The 14,970-nt window shown below is 46.4% G+C and overlaps 1 protein-coding gene across 8 annotated transcripts in view; it reads right to left on the bottom strand.

Moving 5' to 3' along the window:
• Positions 1-14,970, bottom strand: part of SLX4 (SLX4 structure-specific endonuclease subunit) — a 28,725-nt gene that overhangs the window by 7,214 nt on the left and 6,541 nt on the right. For 5 of the 8 annotated variants that reach the window (XM_040079261.1, XM_040079258.2, XM_040079260.2 and 2 more), the window contains 9 exons: positions 13,518-14,218; positions 12,497-12,736; positions 11,563-11,737; positions 9,258-9,473; positions 8,120-8,334; positions 6,955-7,268; positions 5,206-5,485; positions 3,851-3,939; positions 707-853 (listed from right to left, as the gene is read on the bottom strand). In XM_040079261.1, the coding sequence (XP_039935195.1) occupies positions 707-853; positions 3,851-3,939; positions 5,206-5,485; positions 6,955-7,268; positions 8,120-8,334; positions 9,258-9,473; positions 11,563-11,737; positions 12,497-12,736; positions 13,518-13,881 (2,040 nt within the window). In that variant the 5' untranslated portion in view covers positions 13,882-14,218. Of the gene's footprint in view, positions 1-706; positions 854-3,850; positions 3,940-5,205; positions 5,486-6,954; positions 7,269-8,119; positions 8,335-9,257; positions 9,474-11,562; positions 11,738-12,496; positions 12,737-13,517; positions 14,219-14,970 lie in introns of those variants that run through there. The other 3 variants (XM_040079262.2, XM_040079263.2, XM_058422612.1) reach the window with 3 other exon arrangements.

The raw sequence follows: 14,970 nt of genomic DNA, 5'->3' as shown, positions 1-14,970 counted from the left end.
CCTTGTCCTTCCTGACCCTGTGAGTTAACTCTCTTTAACTACTTGCCTTAGTCACACATATAAAAGGTGGTCTTAGAGTTCTCCACTTAGTTTTGCAATCAAATTATTTCCCAGCCCAATTTTCATCTACACCTCTCTGTCTGAGCTTCATCTGGTCTGTTTTAAATTTACCTGGAAACTGCACAGGAGCAGGCTGGGAGCTATTCAGCCTAAAATGCTCTGGGAGCATAAGAACTCCTTCACTAGCCTTGCAAAAAGCCCAGCCAGCGCAGGCACCTCCAAAGCAAAAGTGATAAAACCTCTGTGTAGATTATTTTAAAGTATTTCCCAGAAACTTCCTATTCCCTGCTCACACTTCCCAGACTGGCTGACAGGCAGGACACACCAAGGACAAGGCAATCTGTGCTTGCACAGGGACAAAAAGGCAAGGGCAAGAAGCACTTTGAAAGCTCTCTTCATTGCTCATGGGTGGAATGCAAGGATCCCTGACTCCCCATAGCCACCCTGAATAGGATAAAATAGCACATCTTTCACCACTTTGTTAGGATTTATTCTGGTTTCCTAAGCTGAAAAACCACTGCAGGTCCCGAGGCAGTTGCCATTAAGCCCAGCAGCGCTCTGTGCTGCTGTGGGGCACTGGCTGGCTGTGGGAGGGGCAGTCTGGCCTCTCCTAGGCAGGGGCAGAAGGAATGGCAGCAGCACTCACAGCCTGAGCCGCCGCCGGACACCGCGCGTACAACACGAACAGGTGGGCGTAGAGAACGTCCCCGCTGTCCACCTGGAACTGGACATCACTCAGGTGGGGGTTGTTGACCATGGCACCGAAATCTTGAGCCAGCAGCCCGAGAGAGGACTAGGACACAGAAGGAACACAAAGACAGGTGTTAGGTTAGAGCTGTCAAACACTTTCCTGGAAAAATAAGGGAGTAATGCAGTTTATCAGCAGTGCTGTGCTGTGGGCCCAGCCTGGACACACCACCTCTGCCCCCTGAGGATAATCATCAGCTTTGTGAACTTCAGGTCTTCCACAGGACAAGCAGACATTCATGCTTTGTTTTCCTCTACTTTTTCACTGCCTGCCCATGGTGGAGAAAGGGCAGTTGTGCTGTATTCTGCTGTATTTGTGTCACAGCACATTATCACCCTCAGATCTGACCACAAGTTTCCTGCTGTGGTCTAGCCACAGCCTATAGCTGGCCTCTTGATCGACTGCCTCCCACCACAATTTTAGGAAACTGTAACTTCAACAGATTTGAACTCAATTCACTATAATCAGGGTAAGAGGAAGACTCAGGAGGGGGTAATGAGCCTTTCTTCTCTCCTTTCACTGTCTGGCAATGACAGCTGAGAAGAGCAGCCATGCAACAAGGGGCCTCCACAGAATAAAACTAACGCAGCATCCAGTTCAAAGGAATTTATGAGCATCCTACTGAAACCTCCTTTGTAAATTCCAATCCATTTCAAAAAAAGAAACACAACTTTTATTATAATTCCATAATCCCTGGCTAGAATTTTGGGGATGGCTGAGTTACCTGTGGCTGGTTATGGTGACGGCAAGGTCAGGCTTGGGGTATGCTGCCAAGGACAGCAAGGATGGCAAGACAGCTCCTTTGGAGCTGTTCCCAGGCATTCTCCTGAAGTCTCAAACCCCTCCTAGTGCTGCAGCTCTGGAGGTGGCCCTGGAGTGCTTCAGAGAAGTGTGAAACACCCTCAGATCCCAGCCGGGTTGAGGAACAGCCTGACTGACTGCACGTGGAAACCAGTTTATGGTTAACACCCTAATTGACCTTGTGCTTTTCAAACCTACTGCAGAGCTGAGGAACTGCAAGTTTTATTCCAGGGAACATCTGCAGGAGATGCAGTTCCACCTGGAACAACACAGCTCTTCCATTTTCTTAGCAGGTTTCCACATTAGCAGCAGGCTGCGGAAAGCCAACCTTTCAACTCGCTCCAAGCAGCAGGAATTAGCAGCACACACTGGAGCGCTTCTCCCAGCCTTCCTAGGTGGGCTAGGGAACATTCTGCATGTCGTGGCAGTGCTGTGGACTGATCTCCAAAGGGAAGAGAGGAAACTCGGTTTGGAAACTAACCTGACTGTCGTTGCTTTCTTATTCTTGGCAGGTGGGATACCTGTGAGGCTGCGCTGGGGCCGCCAGCAAACACAGGCTCCCGAGGCAACGTTCCAGGCAGCGAGCCCAGAACAGTTTTCCTGCTGGTGCTAAAATTATCAATCAAAAGTGGGGAAATTAAACAAGGCCAGAAACCTCCTGGCTGCTCCGTTCTCTGTGCAAGGCAAAGAAACTGGCCAGAAGACAGCTGTGCGCAGGTATGAGCTGTGTGTTGGAGAACACTCCAGAACATTCTCTCCTGCTGAGGAGGTCACTGGGACTGGACCCCACTGATGTGCCCAAGGGTGTTACCAATGCAGTGAGCGCATTTGCTCTAATGGTTACACTGTTTGTGCTCATATAAAGCACAAATTGCTCCCACTGGCAATCCAGCTCTTCATTTGCTCAGGAAAACTATAATGGAAACAGACTCTGAAAAAATCAACTATACTGGTTTTGCTGGGAGCAACTGAGTTTCAACAACAGTGTGTGAACAGTTTCTGTATTGCTAAAGGCCTCTGGTTTAATAGAGAAACAAAACAAAACAAAACCTTTTCCTGCTAAGGATAATTTTTTTTAATACCCTCAAAGAATATCTAGACTTTCTGTACCAAGTACAGAAGTAGCTGGGATGCTCAAATTTAATACCAATTCTCACCTCAAGGAATTGCCTCCTTTTAGAAGTATCTTAATCTTTTAAGCACAATATGAAAGTATGTTGTCAGAGCATCAAAATTTATCTAGCACCAAAATGTACTTCCTTTCAGGGCATGACTATTTATTATCAAACAAAAGATAGTAAGTTTTATCAGATAAGGTGGATGACCTCGAAAGAAAATGGATTAGTTTTATGTTGTATGAACTTCAATTGAATAAAATTGATTATACATTCATGGAAAATTACACATCCTCTGGTGCATGTGGGATAAGATGACATCTACGGAACACCACAGGCTTGGTAAAAAAAATCATCTCTCACTTACTAGGCTGTGTTTCTCACTCAGTCACCATGGAGCACACACTGATTTTCAAACTAGATCCTCTGTGTTCCCACAATTGAGGGTTTTCTACACCAAACCCTTTAAAAGCTCAATTAGCAGCAAAAACTGCTCATCTTCCATGGCCCTCACAACATTCCGTCACCTACCAGGCTTTTATGCCAGGATTTAGTACAAGTCAGCCAGTCCTTGCAAGAATTCCCCCTCCCACTGCAGGACACAGCAGGGGAAGGAAGCACCAGAGGAGGAAGGAGCTCCATCAGAACCACCCAGAGCTGGGTGTGTGAGCCCAGAGAGAGCAGCAGCAGCAGCTCTGTCTCTCCTGGACTGCTGCCAGTTTTCTCCTGGATACCCTGGGCATTAAAGCAGTGTATTTAATTAATACATTAATGCTGCAGCTGCATCCCAGCTTCCTACTCCCAAACACTCAGTGCTGCAACACAACTCTCTAACCTGCAGAGCCTGGCCTTCTGCTCCCTGGCACTTAAATCATCTCTCATCAGGCAGGACAAGTGCTGAAAAATCCCCAGACTCCTGTGGGCTTCGATGGAACACCCCAGGTGTGCTGATCTCACTGTGCCCACGATGAATCCCCAGGCACTGTGGACCTTAAGCACCACTTTGTTTCCACAGAAAGAAATGGGAAATATTCCACACTTCTTTGAATTGCACAAATGCAACAGCTTTTTAAAAACTGTTATAGGTGAATATATAAAGAGTGGGGAAAAAAAAAGTTTTCCTTACTCTTTTACTGCTGCTCCTGAGGAGGCTCTTCTCCTTGGATGGGGGCACAAAGCCACTGTGTGGAGGATCACTGGGAGTCAGTTCTTCTCCTCAGGGAAGAAAATGCACATCACAAATCACATACAACTTCCTTGTGAGACACAATGACCTAAGAACTCCTATGAGGATCCCTGCTGTGACAGCTGCTGTGACCAGGCTGGCTGGCCCCGAGGCTCAGCCTTTCCCTCTTGCCTTTTTACAGAGTTTGGCTCTGGGTTGTGACAGGCTGAGGGTACCTAAGCACCATTCCACTGTTATTTATACACATTAAAGGGCCAGGGACTATTTGCTGCAGGTTAGCAGGGGGAGTGAGGAGTATTATATCCAAGTGCAAATGCAGACAGATGAGCTCAGGAACTGTGTTCTCTTTCACAGATGGACAGGAGACACAACAGATTCTGCTGAAGAGCCAGAGCACTTTAAGGGGTACCACTGCCTTTGAAATGTGCAGTTGTGCACCACATGCACCTGTGACTGGGGACATTAGAGAGTTGCCCACAGAGGAATTCCACGTGTTGCATTTTTTTCAACCCTGAGTAGGCACAGAAAAACTTCAGGTTTGTGTAAACGATGTCCAACACAAAATCATCCCTCCTGTGCATCTCTCTCATCCAACTGTCTCAAGACCTGAAAAGACAGTGCACAGAACAGAAAGGCTGTCCAGGCAGAATCATGGAATCCCAGACTGGTTTGGGTTGGAAGGGACTTTAAAGCCCATCCATTTCCACCCCTGCCATGAACAGGGACCCTTCCACCACCCCAGTGTGCTCCAAGCCCTGTCCAACCTGGCCTTGGACACTTCCAGGGATCCAGGGGCAGCCTTAGCTTCTCTGGGCACCCTGTGCCAAGGTCTCCCCACCCTCGCAAGGAAAAATTTCTTCCCAGTATCTAATCTAAATATAAGCTCCTTCAGTTTGAAGCCAGTCCCCCTTGTCCTGTATGTCCTTGTGAAAAATCCCTCTCCAGCTCTCTTGTATGCCCAAGATAAGCAGGAATGAAGACTTTGTTCCAGCTGTCGAACACATCCAGGCTCCCTCCTGGCAGAAAATACTTTGATATCTTTAATTTTAAAATAATATTTAGTATCTGCTGTCCAGGAATTCTCTTAAAAACTGGGATTTATGAATCATTTCAGAAATAGCAGGTTGTTTCTATCTACATCTTCCTGCAAGAAAATGTGCGCCCACAGTAACACCTCTTGGATCAACACCAACAACCTGTGGGTGCTGCCACGGCTCTCTGACTGAGCCCAGCACAGTCTGCTCTGTGGAGCTGAAGGAACCAGGGCCAGGGCTCACAAAGGTGCCACAACTCACCTGGCTGCTCTGCTGCCTGAACATGGCCAGTGTCAAGGTTCCACTGGGTAAGGGTGAGTCCTTCCCTGGCCAACTCCACCAGGTCCTGCAGGATCTGAATGTCCTTCTGGCTCGGGGATAAAAGCTGCCCATGTCCTTCGGGGCCTGGCTTGGATTCATCAGAAGTTTGGCCTCCAACCTTTGTGCAAGTGGGTTCCTGAGAACTGAGGTCAGGCTGAGTTTGCTGGGATACTTCTGGCTGATGAGATCCCACCGATGGCTGAAGGTTCTCTGGCTCATTCTGATCAAGTGAGGAGGAAAAAAAGACACCAACAAATTAGGTCTTGTTTTATGGATTTGCAGAGCAGTGTCTACTTCATAGTCCTGAAACAACTATGAAGGATCACAGAGCATTGCTCAGGTACAGGAGATTCTGAGGAACAGCTCTCTGCAGTTCTGTGAAGGACTCTCCAGGGATAAGACAGCTCTGAACAGAAGAAAGAAAACTACAATGGAGAATGCAGAAAAGTTGGTTCTTCCAGGAGCATGTCTGTGCAGGCAACTGCCAAACAGGGAGAAAGGATGGAGGAAATGCTCCCAATTCAACATCTAAATATTTCATTATAGCTGGAGCTCCTGGCAAAACTCACAGCTGAAGCTCTCCAGGTGCTTCTGTTCTGAGTTCTGAAATGCTTCTGCAGTTACATGTAACTAAATCAAACTTTCACTTTGGAGCGGGTATTTTCCAGGTTTGGTCTTCATTTCCCAAAAAATAATTTTGCTTGTTTATTTCTAAGTAAAAATAGTTCAGCCATTTCTGTGAATGGAAAGAATCAAAGGAAAAATACACTCTGGCCATGATTTTAAAGACATTTCTGCTTTTTATTTTTAAACTTCTCTGGCAGTTTTTGGCTTGAATGAAAGGTCAAAACTTCCTAGAACAGAGTCCCTCCTCTCCAGTCTCAACCTGCAACAAGCCAGAGAAACATTGGGCTTTGACTAGGGAAGAAGTATTAAATAAAGCACCTAAATATGCACAGTAGATTTTGAACAAGAGCACCAAATACTTTTTCAAGAGATGAAAGAGGGAAGAAAGAGAAGTGATATCCTTCTTGGAGAAGAGAGACTGAAAGAGCTTTGTCTGTTTCTGTGGGCACTTTTTATAAAAATACAGAGCACTGGAAGAGGCAGATCCAGGTGGAACCAAAATGAAAGAGTGGAACTGAGATCTGGATCAAAGCTCACATGCACAGGTGGCAGTGGGATGCACAGGGAAAGCCTGAGGGCAAATGCTTTGCTGGACAACTCCAGGCATTCCCCCCTTCTCTGTGCTAGCAAGTATCAGGTTTCAGTTTAAACTTTTCTCCCCAATCCTAGCTGAGTGCAACATGGGCAAAGTTCACGCTAGAAATGACCAGAAAGAAGTACAAAAACAGGAGTCAGGCTCCTGTAAATACGGACAAACTAATGGCACAATGAACAGGATGGGGTCCCTTTACCTAATATTCTCTGTTACCATCCCTTTTATTTTCTGAAAGCTCAAAAACCATGGTAACATGAGCCTTGTTCTCCTCTCCAAAAGGCAGAAATTAAAGCTCAAGATCCTCAAACCTGACTGTGTAAGACCAGGGGAGAACAGGTCACAGGCAGCAAGTGCGCAGCGAGAGGGGATCACTGGTTTACATTCCAAATGAGGAAACAGAAGGGATACAGGGCAAGTAAAAAGAACTAGGGCACACACATATCAGAACAAGGACAACAGAGCCCCACCTGCACAGGCTTCCAGGGTACAATTGGAGGGGTTAAGGCTGCAGTGTAGAATGATTCAGGGTCACAGGGTCCTGTCAGAGCACTGATCTTCCACAAAAAGCATTTCTTGGCTTCACACAATGGCATGAGCCAGGCTGCTTTTCCAGATTCATCCTCCAGAATCCTACTAATGGGCAGCTGAGGGGTGGGAGGGAATTCCACCTCTTGTGTCAGCATCATAGCTACTCTCTCCTGGATCCTCTTCTGGGCCTTCTCCGGGCCCTGGAGCAGCAGTGGTGGGGTGGCACTGGTACCTTTTCTACGCCTTTTTTTCTCTTTAAAAAGAAAAGGAACCAAACGTAAGTAAACAGCTGAACACACAGGGCAGAGGAGATCAGCACAGCAGCTTCTTTGGTGCTGTAATCAGTGACAACCAAAAGGCATGGGAACACAACTCCTAAGACTGTGCAGGTAGTCCAAAACCTCACACAGCCCTATGGGAGAAATGAACTCCACCAACAGACCATGAAGGACTCCTTTTCTTGTGTTCTGGTCATGGGAGATAGCAAACCACAGGGCAGATTTCATTTGGAAATCCTGTGTCTTATGACCTTTGCCTTACTAGTGCCCAACCCCAAATCCAGCTGGGAGTACCTATGGGCAGGAGCAGGGCTGTGAAGAGTGAAGTCTCTCATTTGTAAAGCTCTCAACCCTCTCCCCTGGCAGTTGTCTGCCTTTCCAAACCCTTCTGCACTCTGAGATGGTGAGACCCTGCTCAGCAGCATGTACTGGACACACATGGCCCTGCAGAAAGGACAAATGATATAACACTGGAAAAGCTGTATTAATCCAGGCTGCAGCAGGAGCAATAGGAAAAGAATCTACTACACGAGAAATAACAATCCTATTTTCGAGATATTTCTGCTCACTTCCACAGTTTACAAGAAACAACAGTTTAAGATTATTTTACAGATTCAAAACAACAAATCAGATTCCTGAAAGCCATGGACATCCTGCAGTCGTTCTTGGATTTGGATAGTGCATATTGCTGAAGCTCTGACAGCCTAAACAAACCAGAAACAGGGCTGTCATCCCTCCTGTACCCAACAGGGAAGTTTTGGTGGAGAGCAGGCAGGTTACTCCTGCAATAACACGGCCTCAGACACTAACTCGCTGTAACACATACCTGATCCTGGCTTCCATTTGATTGGGAAAGCAGCCACCGGTTTCACATTTGTAACTGATTTTGCTTGTTCCTGCTTTTCTTGCTCCAACAGAGAGCGTGACATTGCCATGGCAACCTGCAAATCTTCATCCTTAGGCTCCATTTTGGCCTTCTTCTGTGTTTTCCTCGAGTCCTCACTGGAGGGGCCTTTCCGCTTCGCCCTGCTGGGCTGATTGCTGAAATCCAAGCATGCAGCAGGAAGCCCCAGTTAATGTGACTGGATCAGAGACAACAAACACTGAGCACTCCAGAGCAGCTGCTCCATTTGCTCAGAGAGATTCCCATGTCAAGCATAATAAAAACCATTCAGTATTTTCTTTTCTAGTAGAGAGCAAAGGATTTCTTTTCATTCATGGAATTTAGAGCAATTTAGAGAAGTCTTATTTTGGGATGTAAGCATGTGCTATCTCTGCCTTGAATGACTTTTTCTGCCAAAGGGGAACAGGCAAATTGAAGCAGGGAGAAAAGCAGATCAGCAGAGAATGCTTTCCCACCCCTCTGCTTCCACAGGGAACAGGCAATGGTCCTTCCTTGGCACAACGGGATTTATGAGCCCCTGCACAAATTCACTCAGGCCCCACTTGGTGCACTCTGAAGATTCTGCTCAAATCCAAGTGAGCAGCTCTGTACCAAGCACATTCCAAAACATCACATCTGCATCTTCCTTGGCTCAGGGTGAAAGGATGTTCCCAGGACAGCCATGAGCTGGGGCACTGGCACCACAGATCTCAGGAACTCTGTGTTTTGCTCAATAAGCTCAAACACACCATTCAGCTTTACTGGGCAACTGCCTCACAGAGCACAAGTCATCCTGACAAACCACTGGAAGGTTATTTACTCCCCATTTTGCTCCTCCCTGCTGGCTTTTAAAGTCATCCACCACCTGAACTCTTCTGAGGGAAATTAAGATGATGTCTCCAAAGGACTGCCACATCCTCCTCACCTGGTACTGGGTCATGGCTCTACTTGCCCTGCTCTGGGCTCAGGGTTTGCCCGGTGTGTGTGCCAGCCTCGCATTTACTGTTCCTCCCGACCTCAGCACCTTTCTGGCCAAAGGAAGCAACCAACATCTTTTTTTTTTTTTTTCCTACCAGCTTACCTGGGACACTGAAGAGCTGTATCCCCAAGTGAGGCCAGCTGCAACTGCACTGCCTGAAGAAGCAGATTAGGAGGCACATCCATCTCCACAGCACAGCGTTTCAGGTGACTGACTCGACTCTGCAGGGTTTGGAACTGCTTCCCACAGATGGGACACTCAGGGACCACTGGTTTGCTGGAGGATGACATCTGTGCTTCTTCCATCTCATCCAGGCACCTGGGAGACAATGGCAAGCTTACCTATTGAGACTTTAGAAGGGCCCATGCTAAGATGGAAGCCATTCATATATTAATATTAGTATTGATGCCTTAAGTTTTAGCTTTCATAATTTTCAGATTCTATTAGTATTCAGATTGTATTAGTATAGAACTCTGAATTTCATATAAAGTGTTAGCAAGTTTAGTCTGACAAAATAATCCTTTTCCAGCCTGAGAGCCAAGAACACCAATGCAGCTTCAGGCCCAAAAAGTGCAAACAACAGCAAATTGAGGAGAGCAGTCTGGGAGGATGGGACTGCATCACCTGAAGCTGTAACTGGACAACTAACCCCAATATGTAAATGCACCAAAACTTATAAAAGTATGAAAACTCGTGACCCATCATCCATCTTGGGTGTAGCCTCAGCTGGGCTCTTGTACTGCCCAAGGTGTATCTTTTGAAGGCCTTTCAATAAATACCTACTTTATTCCTTTAACACTGTCCAGCCTCTGTTCTAGGAAGCCTGTCAAGGCATCAGTATTAATATTAATATTGATATTATTAATAGAAAGCACAGTCACTTCTAATACGGGTAACAGCCATGAACATCCACTAAAGAAACAAGAACTATGTGCCCACCGCTGTGATGAACACGACATGGGACAGTTACATGGAGATAATGGACTCAGAGGCATATTAAAAACACACTGCTCGAAGGCAAATGCAGTGAATAACTTTAGAACCATAGAATCCCACAATGGTTTGGCTTGGAAGGGACCTTAAAGGACACCTTTATCCACCCTTCTGCCAGGGGCAGGGACACCTTCCACTAGAACAGGTAACTCCAGCCTTGCCTTGAACACCTCTATGAATGAGGAGTCCACAGCCTCTGAACAACACACTTCAGCTAATCCCTCTTCCTGCACTCATTCTAACATTCCAGCTCATTTATGAACCTCTGATAACAGAAAAGGGAGCAGCTGAATTGACACCACGCTCCAGAGTGTGGCATGATGAACTTCAAATAATTTCTGGCAGGCCAACACTATGTAAGAATTTGTACTTGTTCTTTTTCTGCTCTTTCCAAAGAGATTCGGGGTGTGAAGTCCTGGATTTGCAGGACTATTATGAAAGTCACTCCCTGATTAGGTAATGACACACATAGGGCTGTGCTAAGAGACCATTCAGCACTGGTGATCGCTGGTGTCTCAGTGCATCTGTCCATCTACAGCTTCACTCTTGGGATGAAGGCTGCTATCCAAAAATCCCTGGCTAATATAACCTTGTAATCTCAACATACGATTACATGTTAATAGTTCAGAAAGCCTGCCTTTCCAAAAAACATATCTAGCCCATTGTCACTGTTTTACAGCTTTTGTCCTCTCAAGCAGCACAAAATGTCTGAAAACAGAAACAAAAGTAACACCTAGAAAGCTGCAGGTGCAAACAAGCCTGATCAATGAGAGCCACTCACGATGTAGGACTGGACAATTTACATCACTCCTGCTTTCTGGAAGTGCTTGAATTAAGAAATTACAATCATTCAAATGTGTTCTTTCTGATACTCTGTCAACAGAAAAGCACAGTCTCAATTTCCAAAGAGTTGCCTGTACATAATATATTTTTATCACTAAGGAAATTGTCACATGAAGGGCAGTAATTTCAATTGAGCCATCTCTCTGAGTAGCATCACATTTCCCTCAGCAAACAGCTCAGGTACAGTGGCATGCCAGATATCCTTAGATGAGTTTTAGCAAAACAGAGCAAATACAACTTCGTTGGCTAAAATCAGTAGATCTCAAAATTTGTATTAGGGAGTCATCACTAATGGAATCAGTAAGGTTGCAAAAGACCTTTAAGATCACCAAGTTATGGGTGATGGCAGCTCCTCTGCCACACCACTAATGAAAGCGGATTTGGCCTGGCCACACACATGCAGAAGCCCTGCAGGGCAAGGTAACCAGTCTCTGCTTCCACATCAAAATGACTCTTAATTCAAGCGTTAACGGTAAATACTGTTATGCAGAGTCCCTGCTCCCGTGTTTGTCCAAGACTGAGGAGTCTGTGGGGGGCTGGATGGAAAGGACAGGTCCTGCTGGTGTCTGACCTGTTGACGTGCTGCTCTCGTCGCAGGGTGTTCATGGCTGTGAGATCCTTCTGGCAGATCTGACAGAAGAACAAGCCTGCATCCTCCAGGCTCGCCAGGGCTTCCTCCTTGGATTCCTGTTGAAGAGCCAAAGCCAGGGCACTGTCATGTTCCACAGATGGGAGATGGTGGGCATCTGGCAAAGAAGGCAGAGATGATATAAGATGGAAAACTAAATCCTGTGTGGAAGGTGAGGAACTGTTACTCCTGTCATTATTACTTCATTAAACTAGACACACAAAAATTTCACTGCAATTTTTCTCTTGCAGCTTCACACCTGATCTCTCACCAGGAAAGGTACAACCTGCTCCTTCCCACACTCCAAGACTGGACCAGCCCAGGAGCAGGAGGTGACAATTTGCTCACAGTGCATCACATGTCAGAGACAATGAAGGGACAGTTTTGGCTGAAGTTTCTGGGGAGAATAATGGAATTTTATACATCAAATGTATAATACAGCAGATTTTCATGTCCATGCAGAACCAGTAAGGGCTTGATCTATAAAGAACCAAGGAGAGTGAATTCAATTTATCAACACAGAACATATCACCTTAGACAGTGCCTGCAGATGTACCAAAGATGGGACAACCTAGAAACTGCCTAACACTGTCCCAAGGGAAGGATGACCAAGTTCACTGATCCTGTTGGGATTTCAATCTGTTTCCAGGAAGACAATTATTCCTCTAGAATTTACATGAGGTTAATCCAGCCTTAGAGAAGAGCTTGGGGAAAAAAAAGTGTGGCTAATCCTTTAATAAAGTTTTCTCAGGGATCTGGAGTGATTTGCACACCAAGCCACTACGCCAGCCAGGCCCAAAGGCCCGGGATCCAGGACTGCTCCTCAGGTAAGCATCCACACATTCTGCACACACCAGAGCCAAGAGGAGACACGTACCATCCCCAGGAGGGTTCTGCTCCTGGCTCCTGGCAGGGAAATCCCCGCTGGCCGCAGCCTTTGGCCCGCTCCCGTCCGAGCTGTGTTTCAGCTGCTCGGGTGCCACCCTCTTGAACTGCTGCATCCTCTCCACCACCAGCTCTGCCACCCGCACCTTCAGGGTGGGTGAGGAGCAAATTCCTGCAGGAGTAGCAGGAAGGAAGGGTAAGGTAGTCTGGGAACAGCCACTCGGAGAATTTACTAGAGGGGGAGAAAAAAACACCAGTTTTACCAGGCAGTTTTAAACACACACTGAGAGCTGCTGGGAGGCTCTTCCCTGACAGCAGCTTGGGGCAGGCTCAGTTCTGCAACAGCCATTCTTGGAGAAGTGAACAATTTGTGTAGCCACAACAGCAACATCAGGATTCTGTGCTACAGGGGCGTTTACAGACCTTTGAATCCTTTCTACAGGCAGGAATATTAAAGAAGCTTTGCATAAAGATCTCCAGCAAGGAGTCCCACAGCCCTGCTCTCCCAGCATTCCCACCAGGCTATGTCTCATTCCTGACTCATCTAATTTATCACTTTAAGGACTTCCACCAATGGTGACTGCATTCTGGCCATCAGGACTAAGCCTTTATGAATTAATCCAATGCCTTTCCTAACTCATTCATGTTTTCGCTCTTGACAACATCCAGTGACAATATATCACCATACAATGAAGCACTGAGTGAAAATCCACCACAATATACTCTAAGCTTACTTCTAGATGATCTGAGAGTATTTTTCTCAGTTCTGATGCTGCAAAAAACAGTGAATAATGACTGGCCAACAAATCACTTTGTACCAAGGCTTCACCTTACTGAGGGACATCTGCCTGCAGCACAGAACACGCTCCTAGGTTAAACCTGTGTAAGGAACAAGCCTGCTTCCAACAGTGCTACTGAGTCCTCTCCACATGGATTTCTCAAAACCCTCACTGAGCTACAGGGTCCTTCCAGTCCTTGCCTATCTTCTGTTTGAACAATTTCAGGTCACTCACCTGCCAGAGGCCTCTGGCTACACTCAGTGGTCCCTGTGCTCAGCTGGCTGGTAGGGAGAGGACTTCTTGTTCCATCCTCCTGTGTCTCACCACTACAGGCTGCAGCATCACCGTCCTCCTCAGGCACCAGCATTCGCTCCTTTGGACCCAAATCTTGAGGCAAGTTTGTCTCCTTCACTGCTGGTAAATGATGATGGGTTTGGCTCTCAGCAGCAGCTTTGCCTCTTCTTAATTTGCTTCGTGCTGTGGTGCTCTTTGGCCTGTTCTGAACCTTTTTTGTTGCCTCAGCATCCCCAGCCTTTTTCTTTGCCCTACTCAAAATATTTGCCCACAACTCTTTAAAATCATTGTCCTGTTCATCCATCGGCTTTCCAGTATCACTGTGGCCTACAAACACTGTGAGGACTGGAGGGCAGGGGGAAACACCAGAATCGGTTCAGATTTGCATCTGCCCTTCCAGCACCTCAGAGATGTCCATTCTCCAGACTCCAGTGAGGTCACCAGACAGAGTGGGCATTTCCAACAGTTCATTCTTCCACACTTAATTCACATTCAGCAGAGCACGGTTTGTCTCCAAGGTCCTCACCTGCTTTCACAAGCTGAAGACTCTGGACCATAAGTTAGGCACCTCAGTTTGTGCAGGGCATGTGCAGGATCATCATGGTAAGCTACAGAGCTTCAGAGAGACACTTCTGAAAGCCCTTAAACAGAGAAACAAAAGCAGGTGGTCATGCACGATGGTACAGGCAGATGCACTGTGGGACAAAGTGTAAATTGCTGAAGGCGAAGAGAATTTGCATGAAATACTAAGATTAGAAACAGCACATACTGACCCCAAACAGTGTCCCTATAATTGCACTACAGACATGCCCAAACCACATCAGCAAAGGAGAGGAGAGATTTTAGAACAGGTATCTGATATGGGGTAGGTTTTTGTTCTAAAGTTCTGGGTTTGGACTGTCCTTTTGTTATATGTTCCTGCTTACATTCATATAGCACAAAACCAGAGAATGCAGCAGGAAAAACCCACATCCTGCAGCTCAAGCAGTGGTTTTAGAGTGTTAAACTCTGCTTTGGGACACTACAGTTCCAGAGAGGAGAGCCCAACCTCACTTGGAAATGTAAATAATTGGATTTTCTGTCATTTCAGAAGGGGTTTTAGGACAAGTCAGAGAATGACTCCATTAAACACGTTTGCCTTTTCTCTCCTCTTACTTCCACAGTTGCTCACTTAGGATTAGCTCTCCTGCTCCTGCTGAATTCTTCCCCTGAGTACTCAATAAACCACGGCACTGACCATGTTTCACAAACTGCTGTCACCTACACGAGGTAAACAGACTAAATAAATGGTATTTTTAAATTATTTTCTTAATCTTTTCAGCTACAGCAAGAACAGCAGTACTAGGCAGGGATTACCTGGAACAGTGTCCAGATGGAAATGCCATCAACTCCT

Source organism: Hirundo rustica, chromosome 15 (assembly GCF_015227805.2).
Source record: "Hirundo rustica isolate bHirRus1 chromosome 15, bHirRus1.pri.v3, whole genome shotgun sequence".
In the NCBI taxonomy this organism is placed as follows: domain Eukaryota; kingdom Metazoa; phylum Chordata; class Aves; order Passeriformes; family Hirundinidae; genus Hirundo; species Hirundo rustica.
Note: the sequence above shows the minus strand (reverse complement) of the source record. Positions and strands in the feature narration are given on the sequence as shown.